The sequence below is a fragment of the Pocillopora verrucosa genome, chromosome 9, assembly GCF_036669915.1.
Source record: "Pocillopora verrucosa isolate sample1 chromosome 9, ASM3666991v2, whole genome shotgun sequence".
In the NCBI taxonomy this organism is placed as follows: domain Eukaryota; kingdom Metazoa; phylum Cnidaria; class Anthozoa; order Scleractinia; family Pocilloporidae; genus Pocillopora; species Pocillopora verrucosa.
Window position 1 is genome coordinate 257,012 of NC_089320.1, and position 17,733 is coordinate 274,744.

The 17,733-nt window shown below is 37.4% G+C and overlaps 2 protein-coding genes and 1 long non-coding RNA gene across 7 annotated transcripts in view; all 3 read right to left on the minus strand.

Annotated features, from left to right (window-relative positions):
• Positions 1-469: 469 nt before the first annotated feature.
• Positions 470-17,733, minus strand: part of LOC131789873 (complement component C1q receptor-like) — a 17,485-nt gene continuing 221 nt past the window's right edge. Inside the window, exons 1-6 of one of the 4 annotated variants that reach the window (XM_066172576.1) lie at positions 16,198-17,733; positions 14,941-15,194; positions 14,639-14,753; positions 13,774-13,896; positions 1,243-1,368; positions 470-1,067 (exon numbers count right to left, since the gene is read on the minus strand). The exon at positions 16,198-17,733 is cut by the window's right edge and continues 221 nt beyond it. In XM_066172576.1, the coding sequence (XP_066028673.1) occupies positions 1,057-1,067; positions 1,243-1,368; positions 13,774-13,896; positions 14,639-14,753; positions 14,941-15,194; positions 16,198-16,291 (723 nt within the window). In that variant the 5' untranslated portion in view covers positions 16,292-17,733 and the 3' untranslated portion in view covers positions 470-1,056. Of the gene's footprint in view, positions 1,068-1,242; positions 1,369-11,835; positions 13,110-13,285; positions 13,412-13,773; positions 13,897-14,638; positions 14,754-14,940; positions 15,195-16,197 lie in introns of those variants that run through there. The other 3 variants (XM_066172575.1, XM_066172573.1, XM_066172574.1) reach the window with 3 other exon arrangements.
• The window catches only part of LOC131781263 (neurogenic locus notch homolog protein 1-like), a 45,028-nt gene continuing 30,509 nt past the window's right edge, over positions 3,215-17,733 (minus strand). Inside the window, exons 4-9 of one of the 2 annotated variants that reach the window (XM_066172570.1) lie at positions 7,336-7,437; positions 6,573-6,823; positions 6,297-6,411; positions 5,877-6,002; positions 5,128-5,253; positions 3,215-4,582 (exon numbers count right to left, since the gene is read on the minus strand). In XM_066172570.1, the coding sequence (XP_066028667.1) occupies positions 4,131-4,582; positions 5,128-5,253; positions 5,877-6,002; positions 6,297-6,411; positions 6,573-6,823; positions 7,336-7,437 (1,172 nt within the window). In that variant the 3' untranslated portion in view covers positions 3,215-4,130. The remainder of the gene's footprint in view (positions 4,583-5,127; positions 5,254-5,876; positions 6,003-6,296; positions 6,412-6,572; positions 6,824-7,335; positions 7,438-17,733) is intronic. The other variant, XM_066172571.1, reaches the window with a different exon arrangement.
• Positions 8,526-11,195, minus strand: LOC136283548 (uncharacterized). The gene is made up of 3 exons (XR_010718829.1): positions 11,009-11,195; positions 9,814-9,936; positions 8,526-9,551 (listed from the first exon to the last, which is right to left on the minus strand). It is a non-coding gene; the product is annotated as an uncharacterized lncRNA (long non-coding RNA).

A 17,733-nucleotide genomic window follows, 5' to 3' on the forward strand; every position in this document is an offset into this window, starting at 1 on the left:
TAAAATGAAACTCGACAGTTTTAAATTTGAGCTATCTTAAAGAAAAGCTGATATAAGAGATTGTCATTTATTGAAGTTTTTAAGAGCTCCGGGAAGCTAAAGTCTATTTTCAATTCATTTTCATTGAAAGAAAGCAAATTCATAAGCATCAGCTGCAGGGAAAGTAATTGTTGTGAAATATTTAACAATAATGCAGTAGGCGCGCGTTGAATGTGAGCTGGTGAATAGCTTAGGAGGCACTTCATTACTACACTAGGTAATATTGTGGCAAATCTCGACTCTTAATATTGCTTTTTTTTCTGTTTTTTTTTTTTTTCGTCATTACATAGTTGCATTATTACATGAAATTATCTACTACGTTTCGATATCGATGTCGAAGCTTGCTGAATATGTCAATATAGGGACCCTGTAACCATTCAGCTCACTTATCGTACCAACTGAACGGTCCATTTATTAAGGACCTGGTGATTGAAGCCATATCACATCTACCATGCCTTCTTCGTGAACTAAATACCACCCGCTCTCCGATTGTTTACCGGCTGTGATTCAGCAAAGTGCCGACGTACGACCGAAGTCATCTGTAGTTGCCGCAACCTTTTAACCGTGTAAATGGTACAGAGCATAAACGTCTGCGCATGTCTTACCATCGTTATTATACTCAGTATAATTAACCAAGTCATGCGCATACCATAATTGGAACTGCTGACCAACCAATACAACCAGTGGGGTGGGGAGGAGCATAAACCCTAGTGTTGTGGAGTTGAAATCGGCACCGTCAAGTTGGTAAGTATAGTATGTGCTGTCGTTGCCTTTCAAGAACTCAGCAAGCGGGAGAACTGTTTTGTTGCTGTAAGTTATCACCGTCATTATGTTGTGATTTCCGTAAATTGGCAATGAGCATCCCCACTTTGTTGATATTGCTAAAATGGATACGCATGTCACGGAGCCGCTTGTATGGACAAGTTTAAATGTGTAGATTTGACCGGCTTCTTGGATATGAAAAGTTCCGTGGTCGTCATCTTTTGTCCCAAAGCAGACAGGATCGATGTTGACCTTTTACCAGTTATCTGTTAAAATGTTTGTCAGGTTTCAAAGAAAGCCTTAGGTTTTCGTGTCTTAGAAATGATAACGCAAAATAAATTGATTTTTTTGAGGAAAGTAATTAAAGAAATAACTTTGGTTTTGTTCAAACCACTCTACTCACGCACATTTGTTTGTTTTGGGTTAAAGATCAAGATATACCTGAGCAAAAGTGTCGTCCATCTCCAAGGTGTCCAGACTGACAGCTGCAGTCGAATGATCCAGCGGTGTTTGTACAATCGGCCGCAAAGTGACAGTCATGGCTTCCATCGTTACACTCATCGATATCTAAGTAGAAATTGAATATAAGACTAATCAAGGTGTAGGGAAATTATCAGAAGAGGTGGGGTTGTTTGTTTTGGCGTTTCCCAGAATCTACTGAAAAGTGTAACGTGCTGAGGTCGTGAATTCACAGGTTTGCCAGAAGTTCGGCATCGTTCTGTATATTTTAGATATGCTTAAAAAAGCATTTTTGCTAACTATGATGTGGAGGCAGCTTTCTCCGTTACATTAACATGTAAAGACTGACCTGTTTTAGCAGTAATTTCAACTGACCCTGCGAATCACATCAGTTATTTCTGTCTTGCAAGACTGGTGAAGAGGGTAATCAATAGCTTTGCACTTTTATATAAAATAAATGTTACCTTGTCAAATTTTACCATCGCCAGTAAATCCAGGCTTGCAAGGGCACTGATAGGAACCCACGACATTAACACAGTCCCCGTCAAAGGAACAATCGTGTTTCCTCGATGTACACTCATCAGTATCTACACACAGAAGGAGAAGTGGCCTCGAAGATGACAGCAGTTAAGCCCTTACTTCAAGCTACTTGTGATAGCTTTTGGACTGATTTCACGGAAATAGTAAATTTTTAAATTTTGGCCGAAACTGATTTCGCTCAATTTCAGGCACTTTTTCAGTGAATTCTTATCGTTTTTCGGGGAGTGAGGAAATTGATTTTATTGAAAGACACCAGATTTTAATACTGAATGACCGTACATGGTTACATCTTGATAAACAAGAATTTTACGGGCGATTTAAGATAAGTCAATTTAACCAATTCTATTCCAATGAGAAATCCATTCTAAACGATTGTAGAATCTTTTGTTTCATTAAGCAGTAGTACATTTTACCTGTCAATCGAGTGCTTGTTAGACTGGGGAGAGGGGCTTAATTACACCAAGTTACACGTGCTACACTAAGACACTTGCAAAGCGTTTGTTGTATAAATTATCTGTTTTTATCTCGACGCAATAGTTTGGATAAACTCTATGGTTTTCGAGCCCAATGATTGTAGCCGGTTAGCCAGTCGGAGGATAGAAAAACCATTTCCAGCTTCCTTAGATGAAGCACAAGATAGGAAGGAACTCCATTTTTCCCTATGAGTCCCACTTTTTTTAGAAAACTCGCTGATAGTAATACACGTTTTACTTCCAATCGTTGCTACAATTCCCAGAGTAACGCTATTAGAAAACATCGTCATAATCGTGCTGTAACACCAATATCTATGAATTATTAACCATGAGTGCTGTCAAGATTTCTGAATATTGGGCGAGTTCTTTTTAAGCATTTTTATGGACCGATACGAAGTCGAGGTCCTTAAAAACGGACAGATAATGACGAGGCTAATGTCTAGCCATCTTGACCGCACAACTTTGATCAATAGAGGATGTATTATAAAGCAAAGAAGATTCCGCTTTAGTAAGAATCAAGAGTGAATTTTCTTTTCAAGAGCTGAGAAAGAAATCCAACTGTATTTGTGGCACAATAAACCCACCAAGGTTGCTTATGTTTGTATTTTTTTTTTAACTGTCTTCGGCTGCTTTTTGCGACTCCATCATCGACACTTTTGTCCAAGAATTACGAACTTTGTTTGTCCGGTCCACGTAATTTTTCTTCTTGCGCAGGATCAAAGCGAGTACGATATCGATGGGCCCATCTTGCATGCTCGGGTAGATAATCGAGACACAGGATTCGCTTCAGTGCACGAGCGCCGCCAGCTCGGGCACTGCTAGCGATATAATAAACTCTTAATCGTAAGATTGTTTTATTTAATATTTATGAGGTTGTCAAGCGTTACAGAAAAAAATAAGAAATGAAGGCTATGATTTCTTTGTTTTTGGTTGTATTTTTACATAGGGAAGAAAGTTTCTAATAGAACTATTTTCAGTCACAAAAGATCCAAGTAAACAAAAACACTTGAGAAGTGAAGTTAAATGTTAAGTCATGAAAGTAAATTAACTAGAGCAAGATTTTGGTCTTTCCATTGTAGACTAATGTTGGTTGTCTGAAAAAATGGAGTATCTACTCAATATTGACTCTAAATTTCTATTACAAGTGAGATCAGTCTATGATTATAAGAGTAAATGCAACTGGGTTATGCAGCATTTAGACTACATTGATATTACGAAATCTCCTTTCTCAAAATTTTACACATGCATTACTGCTGAACTGAAAGTTATTAAGCTATTCTATTACATCGAACATGCTAGAAAATTGCCAGGGTAACCTAATTAAAACTGACTAATCCAATTACGAGAAATCCCACGTAAATTATCCGTCATATCTGTTTGTATTGGCCTTGGACATTTATTAGCCACGTAGAATTAATTTGAAGTCATTATTCATTTCCTATAATGTCATTGGTTAATTTTGTCTAAGTGATCCTAGCAACAAATTCTTAACGCCTTCTGACAGTATCATCGTCTCCTTATAACAGCGCCCGGCCAGGCTGCAAAAAGATAATGGGGCTGCTAATACAAAGATTACACTAACTCTGCTTAGGATCTAACCTCCTTAATAGGTCTTCGAAATGTACGCCAACCATCATTTCTTAGTTCTTATGAACACTACTTAAGCGGTAATGAAAATAAGGCCTGAAAAAGTTTCAGGCTTGTGACGGTGCGATACCGGTGCAGTGCTCGACCAACTGAACTACAAAGCCAACTAGGAGCTGGTTACTATATTGGTTCGTAATATATTCACATTTATATACTTAGATATTTACATATGTACATAGATTCAAGTTAAGTTTTATGCTAAAGTTCAGTTTAAGGGTACAAAGCGTAAACATCTGCGCATGTCTCCCCGGCATTATTGCCCTCGGAATAATCTGCCAAGTCTTGCCCATACCATATTAGGAACTGCTGTCCAATCGACACAACCAGAGGGGTGGGGAGCAGGTTAAACACAAGCGTCGGGGAGTTGACATGAGCACCGTCAAGTTGGTACCTATAGCCATCAATGCCTTTCACGAACTCAGCAAGCGGAAGAACAGTCTTGTTAGGGTAAGTTATCACCGTCAGTAGACTATGACGTCCGAAACCTGTGTGTGAACATCCCCACTTTGTGGATTCGAGGTAAGTATTACATGTCACGGAGCCATATGTATGCACAAGTTTGAATGAGTAGATTTTACCGGCCTCTTGGATTTCAAAGGATCCAAAGGCGTCATTTTTTGTCCCAAAGCAGACAGGATCGGTGTTGATCTTTTTCCAGTTATCTGTCAAGAAAATTGGTAGGTTTTAAAAATGATGTTAGCAAGTCAGGTCAAAGAAAAGTTTTGATCAAAATAAAGAGTTTGTCGTTAGAAATTAGAAAAAATCTCACTTTGCAATTGTCCAGACAAGATTAGTCAGAATAATATTTTGATAAGTATCACCGCGCGTGAATAGTGTCGAAAATTACAATTTTCTTGACCAGAAGAACGCCTCGTTCAATATTACGAAGCTGTGACAGATATGAGCGTTAGCTGCGTTAGCTGCGTTAGCTGCGTTAGCTGCGTTAGCTGCGTTAGCTGCGTTAGCTGCGTTAGCTGCGTTAGCTGCGTTAGCTGCGTTAGCTGCGTTAGCTGCGTTAGCTGCGTTAGCTGCGTTAGCTTGCATTGCACAAGCTACACTTAAATGATTAACAACACTTTGGTGGTTGATAAATCAAATCTTTCGGCTTTCTTCTGTTGATATGGTGTAAAAAGGAGTGCCGGGGACCTTAAGTGTAACGTAGGTTACCTAAATAAGATTTCGTATTCAGTTGGAGATCAACATATACCTGAGCAAAAGTGCCGTCCATCTCCAAGGTGTCCAAATTGGCAGCTGCAATTGAATGATCCAGCGGTGTTTGTACAATCGGCCGCATCATGACAGTAATGGCTACCATCGTTACACTCATCGATATCTAAACATTGTAAAATCAAACAGCAAAAACTGGAGGAATTAAAAACACTTCAGGCAATTTACACCTTGCGTGAAATTCCCTATAAATTGGGGAAGGGAATCAAATAGAGTTAGAGGCCAGTAAGTGTAGCAAACTCCATCGATGACTTTTGAAGGCATAGAATGTGCATTGAAGTGATAATAGTAGATAATAAGGGGAAAAAAAAGCCAACAAGTTGGTAGCCACGTTCGGCTTTGTTTTTGGTCTCTGCCTATGGCATAGCTGGTTAGCCTTAACGAGGCTAAACTAGCTGTAGATGGTATCTATCTTGATGGCCTACATGCCTATAGAGCAGGCGTAATCAACATCGTGTTAAGTGCGCATCTGTGGCTTGAACATGCTACTCAGTTACCTCTCGTATCCCCATGTATCAGTTACTTTCTGTCGTTACTCTCTGTCTATCTGTCTCTCACTGTCTGTCTCTCAATCTGTCTGTCTGAATAAGATATAAATGATAGCTAACCTAGTTTTGTTAACTTTCTCTTATTCGATATGTAAGCCTTGCTGTCACCACCATCGTTGGCGGTCTATATACATGTTTTCTTCTTGTCTTCATTGTCTTCTTCATTGTATGCAAATCTTACTTTTACAGGTCTCTCCATCGTCAATATATCCAGGTCTACAATGTGAGCACTGATATGAACCCAAAGTATTGACACATTCGCGCTCAGCGGGACAATCGTGTTTTCCTGATACGCATTCATCAACATCTACACAGAATTTAAGAAAAAAATCAAAACTAAAAACTCCCCAGGATGAGACACCTCGTCCAACTTTATGAAAGTGGCCCTGCGTATCTGTGTACTTTTCTTTCTGCTCCTCTTCCTGCCTGTCCTTTTCACATCTTTTAAGTCAGGATTCTTTTGCTTGTTCTCCTGTCTTTTCCCCGTAATGTTGCACGAATAATTTTTTGGAAATTATAGCTGGTTAACTTTATTGTAAAATCAATTAAATATTGAACTGTCTGAACTCATCATTTTATCGTTAGGTGTTTTTTCCCTCACCTGTTTTACACTGAACTCCCTGATATCCAGAAGGACAAATACAGCGGTATCCATGGTTACCAAAGTCCGCTTGACAGGTGGCGTGATGGGCGCATGGAATGCTCTCACAAGAATTCTGAAAGATAAGAAGAAAATGAATCAATTTATACAATAAATCAATTAAAACATGATGAATAGATAAATAAATAACATGAAAGGGAACAACACTGTACCCGAGTTTTTTTACCCGTAAACTGATCACCTTTGTAAAACTGAATGTTACCAGACCGTACTTACAAAAATTTCTGTGTACACAAATCCGCTTTTGTCTTCGAGGGAGTCGGGGACTTGTAAGTAGGTCCTGTCATTCAGCTCACATGTGAATGTTCCATCTGACAGTGGACCATAGTTGTAGGACACGCAGTTTGGTTCAAGATAGCATCTCAATTCACAAATATCCTTGTCTGGCAGTTGATCTCTCCTAATGACGTGATTTGTTAAGATCTTATTTTTTGTTCCTTCTTTGAATTCAATCACTCGACAATCATCTGAAGGAGGAAGAAGGAATAAAGAAACCAATGAGAAATATAATCAGCTATGTCCAAAAAGCATGAACAGGTGGCAAACCTTTCCATATTATGGGTAGTAATTCAGTCAAGTTGTCTTCATCGCGAAAGCCTTATGTACGGCATTTACATTTCCAAAAAGTTAATTTCTTTCGACCTTGTTTCTTTTACGAGAGATGGTCAAAACTAATACTCTTTTACTCACAATACGTGAGGGTTGATATCAAACAATTATATTGTGAAGAGAGTAAACAATATATTCCAGGGGACAATCACTCTTAGAAAGGCTACTAAGGTAAATGCTGCCGAAATACAATGATCTTGGATGGCTTGTGATACTCAAGGGAACCAACAATGGTTACTATCTTCTGTTTTTCACTATTTCGTTTTTGTGGAAGTTAACTCTGAAAGGTGATTTAGTTCGCACAGGACATAGCAAATATGGAGGGCTGACAAAATCATATCCTGAAAACGGAAATAATTAAGAGCCATACTTCCCATGCTACTTAATCCGCACTGGTTATTTGCAGAAAAACAGTCCAGACATGTAAAAAGAGTGAAGAGTAGGTAATATTCCATTTTCTCTATTATTTTTCCTGTTTGAAAAGTTAAGAAATATTTAGGCAATTTTAGTGAATCGAGGGAACGTAAGACGTATTTTGTACCACGCAGTGGTGTACTTTCGCATTAAATTAAACTTGTGAGAAAACATATCGAGCTACTTTCAACATCATCTCTTTTTTTAATGCATTGCAACTCTGCTTAACTTTAGTTCAGTTGTTCCAATAACATTTGTATGTCATAAGTCTAAAAGAAATATACCTCTCTACATTTTTCTCATAATATTTTGGCCATAGTTGTTACATTCCATATCATACTTTCGCCTGTTCGATTGTTTTTTTCCTAAATACACTACGGACTAAACATCTCCATTTCAATTCACCCTCAATAAAACTTTCAAAAGGAACTATTCCTACCTTTCAAGCAGAAATTCAATTTCAAATCTTTGGGGCGTTTTTGATGCGGAACACGTGAAGAATTGTTTTTATAATGAAATATCGGTGGACGCACATCAGCTATAGTTAGATGATAAGCGAGTTAAACGAACACTCTCGGGAGGGGAGAAATCTCCTCAGCAAAAAATTTACTTAAATTTAGGCTTTAGCCGCTGCTTGATGGCAAACTTTAAATAATGACACTCGGCCTTTTATATCAATATCATAATTGTGCATGAATAATACCAGAAGGTGGGTATCAAATTCAGAACAAGCCTTCTGTAAACTTGAAACTTAGCCAACGCAAATTACTTCGGTCTTCCACTGGGAGTTCGATTTCTCCTTATGAATAATGAAAATAATGGAAAAAAAAATTCTTACCTTTTAAGAGGAAATATATTTTATATATTCTTGGGAAAAAGTACACCTTCGGAGAGGGATGTACAATTTCATTCTGTACTAACCTATTACAGCTACCAGTGTGGTGCAAACAGGAAGTTGGGAAAAAAAAAACAAAATGCAAAGATGAAATGCAGTAATTTGAAATGCAGTAATTTGGTCTTATTTAAGATTGATTCAAGTCATTGAAGTTTCTGTTTGGTACTAAATATTTCGAGACGACCCTCCTTTAGAGACGAAATTGTAACTTAAAACATAAATTCAATTCATTTTGTAATTGATGTCTTCCTTATCTTTGCTTTCCTTGCTTCTTTAGGTCCCTCATAAGATTATTTTATGAGTTATGATTATTTTATGAGAATGATGAAAACACTAAGAAAACTGAGATCGATGGATACCTGTTTAACCCTCAATCGAATTTTTTTTCCTTTCTTTTAATAAGCTTTAAAACGTTTGCAAAAAATTTACAACAAAACGGCGAACTCATGAAAACAAAATTTTTTCAATAACAGACGTTTTCCTTGTTAATGAGTATTGACACCATGTAAACAATACAATTTACCGAAATGAATAAATTAAGAAAGATATTTTGGTAAAAAACGGACATAAGGTAGAAATTCACTTTCACTTTCCCCCGATATGAAAATTTGAACTTTTTGCCGTGGAATAGAATAAATAGAATAAATACGAACCGACGCTATTTATTCTATTCCGTGCAATGACTGTGGTCACGAGTATATCGGACAGACCAAACGTCAGTTTGGTACACGTTTGAATAGCATCAAAAAGTGGTCTTCTTTTGCGAAAAAGAAAATTCAGCTTTGTCGAAGTACACATGCCTAAACAACCATACAATTGGGTGGGATAAGTCTACAATTATCATCACTAATCGACGTTACCACCAGTGCCTTTGTTTGGAAGCCTGGCATATCAACTCCGCCCACGCTCTTTTAAATCGTGATGATGGCGGTTTACTTCCTGACGCCTATTTACACCTCGTCATAGTGTAGAGGATTAACGACATATCGCCTGGTAAAATCATATACTACTGTTACCGACGTAACCTACTTAAAACTGACATATTGGATTACAGGAAACGACCATTGAACATATTTAATTTTGCTTAAATTATCCGTTAATTATCCGAGTTGTCTTCCGCAGACGATTTAAAGCTACTTTTTCTATTTTTCCTTTTCAGTGTCGGTATTAAATCATCCATAAAGGCCGGAGCTGACCAGGACAAGTCCACAGTCACTGCATGCCCTGCCCATTCTCTCAGGGACAATTGTCTTGGTTTGTGATGCATTCGTAAAGCTCTGTTCATGAATCAATTAAGTTAGAAATAAACAAATTAAATAGAAGGAACAAGACAAAGCATAAAAACGAAAACAAGAAAAGATTAAAAATTTTACGCAAATGAGGTAGTTTCTGCTTCATCCATGTGTTCCTTACGATCATAATCCTCTCTTTCCTTCAGCCTTTTCCGGTTTCTGTCAATCACTCAACATATCCTTCAGTCTTTCCCTGTCTGTTTCTTATCCTATCGTAACTGTTTTTCCTAGTAAATAAAAATCTCACCTTGGCAAGTTATACCACCGCCGGTAAATTTAGGTTTACACATACACTGATATGAACCCACCATATTGGCGCATTCCCCGTTAGACGAACAACTGTGTTTTTCCAGAGCACATTCGTCAATATCTGCAAAAAGATCAATGCGAAAAAATAAAGATAACAAAATTTAATTGCTGTTGCGGTTAGTTGGTTTCTAAATCATTCATGTTTCAACCATTTTCTACCCTTGAGCAAGGTGTGTCGCTTGAGTAGGACATTTTGTGCTGATTCCCTATTCTTTACAATCAGTCGGTACCCTTGTTATTGCATGCCTATTGGCTTTTCTAGTTAAAAACATACCTTGGCATGTTTTACCAACACCTGTAAATCCAGGTTTACATGTGCATCCGTGTGAACCCATAACATTAAGAAAGTTGCCATCACAGGAATAATCGTCTTTGGCTAAGGCGCATTCGTCAAAATTTATTCAAGATCCACAAAAACGAAAGAAGTATGAAATTCCGTATAATCTAATTAATCCTTTCTCTTCCGAAAGCCCGTCTCCCTCTGCATTCAAATCACCCGGTCAGGTCCTCCAGAATTATATCTAATTGATCTCAGCACGAAACTTACAACATTATTCGTTTAATTTCTGTTCTTGCCCTAATATCAGTTATCCAGAATTTATACTATCCCAAAAATATTTCATTTGTACTGTCTCAAAACATCCATTATTCATTTATTTTCTAGTGAATTATATCTAATTGATCTCAGCACGAAACTTACAACATTATTCGTTTAGTTTCTGTTCTTGCCCTAATATCAGTTATCCAGAATTTACAATATCACAAAAATATTTCATTTGTACTATCTCAAAGCATCCATTATTCATTTATTTTCTCATCTTGCTCAATAATCCATTTTTTTGGATTTGCCGCGTCACGACAATGTTCCATTGATATCATTCCTCATCAAGAGAACATCAAGAGAGTATCAATTGAATATCAACAGTTGATATTCTCTTGTTCCTCATATCATCTTGGATGAGATCATTCATTTAATAAGATTACATTTAACTTTATTTGCTCCAACTTAGGGGATTTTAATTCCTTTGACAACTTTTAACGTTCCTCGTGAGATCAGATGTGGAACAAATCTCACTGTACTTGCTCCTTGCCATGTTATCGGAGGGTCGAATTTCACTGATGTAAAGGCTTACCTTGGCAGTTTTTCCCATCTTTAGTAAATCCATGCCTACATGTGCACTGATATGACCCCACAACGTTAGTGCAGTCGCCGTAAAAGGAACAATCGTCATTATTTATGATACATTCGTAAAGATCTATCCATACAACGAAGCCAAGGATATATAAAAGTTAATAAAATATAAAAAGGATAAAAAATGTAATACACCGGAGGTGGCATCTGCTGTATCCGTGATAGTCCGCCACCTTTTCGTCTACTCAGTTCTTTCTCACGAAGCTCCTTTTGTTCTCTCTCTCTCTCTCTCTCTCTCTCTCTCTCTCTCACTCTCTCAGGCCTGTTTCAGTGAGCGTCAATCTCGCTACATGTCCATCAGGACCAGTTTTTTAAAGGACAGATAAAGGGCATTGCCATACAACGGATAAATCGTTATCCAGACGATAAGTAATAACGAAACCTACTGCGCTACACGTCGGATAGCAATTCATCCAGTAGATAGTGTTATCATCCCTTTTAAAAAAACCAGGCTGAACGTCTCTGTCTGTGTCTCCCTCTATCGTTACTGTTTGTCTAATTGAATAAGAATCATAAGGGGCTAAAAGGGAAGCCATAGCCATGTGAACAGCTCGTCTCCAATACACAACTATTTTTTTTTAATTGGCCATCTCGAATCTATGGATTAAAAAATGGTAAAGTACTTCCAAATATTCGATTTTTTTAAATTCACTTTTGGCAATTCTACCGTTCAAATAGCGCGTATACCATTCAAAACGAAAATTACTCAGAATTACTAGAACTGAACAAAATGCGAGCTCGAAAGAGACCGACAAACATGTGGAATTTATTCAATCCGTCTTCTGTTATCATTCCCAAATAACAGCAGTGACTGAAATTAATTGGAACTTGGTTACATATCACATTATATGGTAAATTTATCACATGATGATAAATCTAAGAAGGTCTGTTAATTTTTAAAATGTTAAATGAATTTTTCTCGGCCCCTTCTTTTACTTGAAATCACACTGATTAAATGTATTTGACACTTCTCTTCCAAGCTAATGCTAAAATCTAACTACTTTGGTATGAGAACGTTATATCTGGTATTGTTCAGGTCTCAACTTTCTAAATAATAATTATAGCAACCGCTGTAGAAAAGGTTTCTGAAATACTGCAGATGGAACTTCGCTCGGCGAAAGGCACCAAGGATCCTCGATCCGTCCTTTTCAATCTTCTTTGATATATGTTCTCTTATGCAATTATACTTACAGAAAATTCATCCCTCTTGACTTAACTCGTTATAACTCAGACTGACTGATAAACTCTGATTCTCTCTCTGATCGACTCTAATTTACTTTGAGTTAATCTGGTGGGCTGACTTCTAACTTAATAGTACGCGCTTTACATTCACTTTCGGTAGGCATGAGTAGGCATGCTGGTCAAATGATCTTCGAAGATTACGCTCTAGCCTTCAAAACAGCGACACACGCCTATTTTCACCCTCTCCCCCATGACATTTTAATAATCTTTCAGGCGTACTTTTTCTTCTCTCAATTTGACTCTAACTTGATCTTGTTAAATCAAATTAAAACTTTGATCTCCATAAATAAACTTTCGACCTTCCAAATCTCAGATTTAGTTCAATGCTGAATTTCAGTTTAAAGGGTACAAAGCATAAACGTCCGCACATGTCTCACCATCGTTATTATGCTCGGTATAACCAACCAGGTCATGCGCATACCAAATTTGGAACTGTTGGCCAACAGATACAACCAAGGGCATGGGGAGAAAATTAAACACAAGCGTGGGAGAGTTGACATCAGCACCATCAAGTTGGTAAGTATATAGTTTGCTTTCGTCGTTACTTTTCACGAACTCAGCAAGTGGAAGAACAGTTTTGTTGCTGTATGTTATCACTGTCATCAGATTATAATTTCCGTATTCTGTCCGTAAGCATCCCCATTTGGTCCGTGAGCGATGAGTGTCGCATGTAACGGAGCCACTTGTATGTACGAGTTTGAAAGTGTAGACTTGACCGGCTTCTCGGATATCAAAAGTTCCGTGGTCGTCATTTTTTGTCCCAAAACAGACAGTATTGAGGTTGACCTTTTTCCAGTTATCTGTTAAAAAGTTTGCCAGGTTTCAAAGAAAGCCTCAGGTTTTCGTGTCTTGGAAATGGTAACGCAAAATAAATTGATTTATTTGAGGAAAGTAATTAAAGGATAACTGTGATTATGTTCAAACCACACTATTCACTCACATTTGTTTGTGTTTTGGGTTAAAGATCAAGATATACCTGAGCAAAAGTGCCGTCCATCTCCAAGGTGTCCAGACTGACAGCTGCAGTCGAATGATCCAGCGGTGTTTGTACAATGGGCCGCAAAGTGACAGTCATGGCTTCCATCGTTACACTCATCGATATCTAAGTAGAAATGGAATATGAGACTAATCAAGTTGTAGGGAAATTATCAGAAGAGGCGGGGTTGTTTTTTTGGCGTTTCCCAGAATCTACTGAAAAGTGTAATGTGTTGAGGTCGCGGATTCACAGGTTTGCCAGAAGTTCGGCATCATTCTGTATATTTTAAATATGCTTAAAGCAGCAATTTTGCTGACTATGATGTGGAGGCAGTCTTCTCAGATACATAAACATGTAAAGACTTACCATTTTTTAGCAGTAATTTTAAGAACAATTGACCCTGCGAATTGCATCAGTTATTTCTGTCTTACAAGACTGATGAAGAGAGTAATCGATAGCTTTGCACTTTTATATAAAATAAATGTTACCTTGGCAAATTTTACCATCGCCAGTAAATCCAGATTCGCAAAAGCACTGATATGAACCCACGACATTAACACAGTCGCCGTCAGAGGAACAATCGTGTTTGCTTGATGTACACTCATCAGTATCTACACACGAGTTACAAGAGACGGAAAAGTTAGACGTATGAGCCCATAACATTAAGACAACTGCCATCAGAGGAACACTTCTCCTTGCCTTAGACACATTCGTCAATATCTATTCAAGATTAAAGGAAGATGAAAAAACCATATTCCTTATTTTTAAATAGATCTTTTTCATCTAAAGTTCATCTCGATCGTATTAATCAATTATTTCTGTCAGTTATTCCAAAATTCCACTGAACTATTTGCTTTCAGCACGAAACTTATACTTTTATTCGTTTCATTTCTGTTCTTGCCCTTGCATCAAATATCCATAGTTGACAACATGAAAGCAGTTTTCCCTTCGTATCACCCTTTCTTATTCTGATATTCTCTTTCTTTCTCGTTTTTCTGTAATCTCCATTATCTAGGATTTATCACATCACGACAGCAATACTTTAATATCATCTCTTGGTTAATGCTGCAGAAGAACATCTTATAACGACGTCTCCAGTTGTCTCAACCTTGGGGTTTCAATCCTTCTAACAACCTCTAGCATTTTAGGGAGCACATACAGAACAAATCTAACTTGCCCCTTACCCTGTGACGGAGATATCCTTTAATGCAGATATTAAGGCTGTATTGATTAAACAGATGAGGATTCAAAACTCTCCTTGCTGAGAGGCTACTTTATTTGCAGCTTTATTGTGTAACTTTAACTATGAACCTGGGAGATGAAGACCTGCCGTGTCGGAGTTTCCTTTCTCACCTATTTGGCAAAGCTCTCCTTCATATCCGTCAGAACAAATACAGCGGTAACCATGACTACCAAACCCCGCTTGACATGTAGAGTTACTAACACACGGATTGCTCTCACAGGAATTCTAAAATGCAAAAGATGAATCAAGTAATTAGATAGATAAAGCTTAGACAAGTAAATAAATAGACTGAGTATTTAGAGAGATAAATAATAAAGTGGTAAATAAATAAATGAGGAGGATCAACTTGAAACAGAGGTTTCTCGTGCGCGGAACGATCATCCTGGTAAAACTGATATTGTTATTTACTTACAATGATTGCTCTGTATAAAAAGTCGTTCCTATATTCGAAGTAACTGGGAGAGACTTGCAAATGAGTTCTGTTATTTAGCTCGCATGTGAATGCTTCATCTCCCAGCGGACCATAGTTATAGGACACACAGTTTGGTTCAAAGTAGCATTTGAACTCGCAGATATCCTTTTCCTTTGCTTGTTCACTTCTTATGACGTGTTTTGTTAAGATCTTGTTTTTCGTTCCTGCTTTGAACTGAATCACTCGGCAATCATCTAAGGGTTTGGCAAGAAATAAATAAGCCAATGAAGAAGCCAATTAGAAATGAAATCAAACAGCACACAAGCTTAAAGGAAGCCGACAACCTAAGTCTTATCGCAATATTTGTTGAAAGTTGTTCCATAAATGCCAGGGAAACTACATAATTAACTCTTGATTTGCCGCTCGACCAAAAAAAAAAAAAAAAGCCACGAATATTTGGTACGCTCTTTCATCCTCGAAAGAAAGGCAGGTGATAAACCTTTCCTCTCTTTTCGTTAGGTGAGTGACTTAGCTAAATAGCCTGCAAACCTGAATTCAAGGCATCATATTCATCTTACCAGAAAAGTTGCTTTTTCGGACAATCATTTTTTTACTTACCAATTACATTGAAGAATAGGATTAATGTTCATCATTATGATTCTAAATAGGATCTGGTTTTCAAATGAGGGGGTAGATTTCTAAGGAAACTGTGGCGCTGCCTCGATGGGGGTAGAACTCAATAACCTTTAGCGCTTCGCTCTGAAACGTCAGCTTTAGAAATTCTTCACGATAGCAAATCTATACTATTACTCCTTTAGCTTTCAAGGTCCTCATCAATGTGTTTTTCCGTTTCAGTTTTCATTACATAATAATTGGACATCAGCAACCCAAAAATTGTTAACAGATCATGTTTGGACAAATGTCGACTTAAATCCGCAATAATTTTACCAACAGATCTCTCCACGTCCACGTTTCCTTTACGCCCAACTAAGATCACGGCATTGTAAACAAGGTAGTTTTGCAATAACGTGCTATCGTGCAATATCCCATTTCTGCCATATTTACTTTGAGAATTCGAAATTTCACATCATCACTCGGAATAGATTTAAAGTTAACTTAATGAGTTTTCTCTTTTCACACACTTACTTTCTTCTTCCTTTTGTACCATTAACACAAGGATATGAATCTGATCAGGAATAAAACAGTTATAATAGATTAAAGTGTAAGCGATGCCAGCTTTTGGCAGGAGTCACTTACCTCCATACACCAGTACACCAAAACGAAAAATCCATATTAAAGTTAGGACCTTACTCATTGAAGGATCACCAACGGCTGGTGAGAACAGTATCATATTGTCGTTAGTGAGAACACCCTTCAGCTAGCTATAGCGAGCTAAATGAAACGCTGCTCTCTCTTGTAAATGCAACGAGACCTAATATTTCAACACTCAAAACAATACAGCGAATTGCAGAATCATAAAAGAGGAAAATGATTATTAATGTAAGCGGCAGATGTGAGACCAGCACGCTTCGCAGTTATAGGATTTTATTTTTAACATTTGCGAATACGTCACTTGAATAATCACATGGCTTAACTTAATTTGAAAACAAAACATCGAGTCTTAAGAATTACAGAAAAACTGTAGGAGAAAAAAAAAACTTAAATGCGTGATGTTAGCCTTTGTAAATAACTAATCAACCGTTTGCCGAAGATTGCCTAACGCAAGACGTTTTTCAGTGTTACCACTTGGATGTATGCGTTAAATGAAGTTGAAAATCTGTCGAGCGCGTTCAACTGCAGATTAATTCATTGAAGGATCAAAATAAAAAAAGGTTGGACCGCTTCAAAAAGCTCCACGACAAAAACGTGCGAGAAAGCATGCACATTTATTTTAATTTTAAGGAAATACTTGAAACAGAGAACATGCTGAACAGTGATAGATTTATTTTTGTGGAAATGAAAATTGAAAAGACCATCAACACTTTTTTAAGCTAAAATATTTCAAGTGATAATTAATTAAAAAAGAATTCTTCAACGATAAGATGAAAGCTTAAGGAAATACTTGAAACAGAGAACATGCGGAACAGCGATAAATTTAATTTTGTGGAAATGAAAATTGAAAAGACCATGACGTGTTTGACGAGAGCCTTATTTGCTTCCCTCACTTTGAACTCAACCGTTCTACAGTCATCTAGAAAAAGAAACATATCTGAATAAACTGTACAAGAAGAGCCGTATGTCATTATTTTTTTATCGTATATACAACTTAGACCAACAACCATGCCCACCCGGTGATTTTGGCCGATTAGAAAACAACTTCAAGTGCGGCTTAAACAAGCTAAAAAGCACACAGAAGACAAATAGTGAAACAATGTTTACTGAGTGGGTTTATGCAAAGTCAACTGCAGAAGAGTCGGAAAACTTTGAATCCAATGAGTTTCGCGTTGATTGACCGCAGCTGGATTTTTCCAAAATATTTCTCTTCTTCTTCTTATTCAAAAAGGAAAAAAATAGACGGCGGTATTGTCTATCTTTCTTGATTTTTCTGGAAAAAAACCACCAAAACAAGATATCCTGTGCAAAAAGTGACTTGATGAAAAGGCGGAATCAAAGACAAATCCTTGTAAACTATGGTGTTCCTTGATATAAATTTACATACTGTCAGAAGCTACATCTAATGTTGAGAGGATATATTTTCCTTTTGCTTTATGGCTTTTTTTCTTCCACCTACATATTTCGTGCATTCGTTGTTTTTATAGTGTTGCGTTGACGCAATCTGAGTTCCAAACTAAC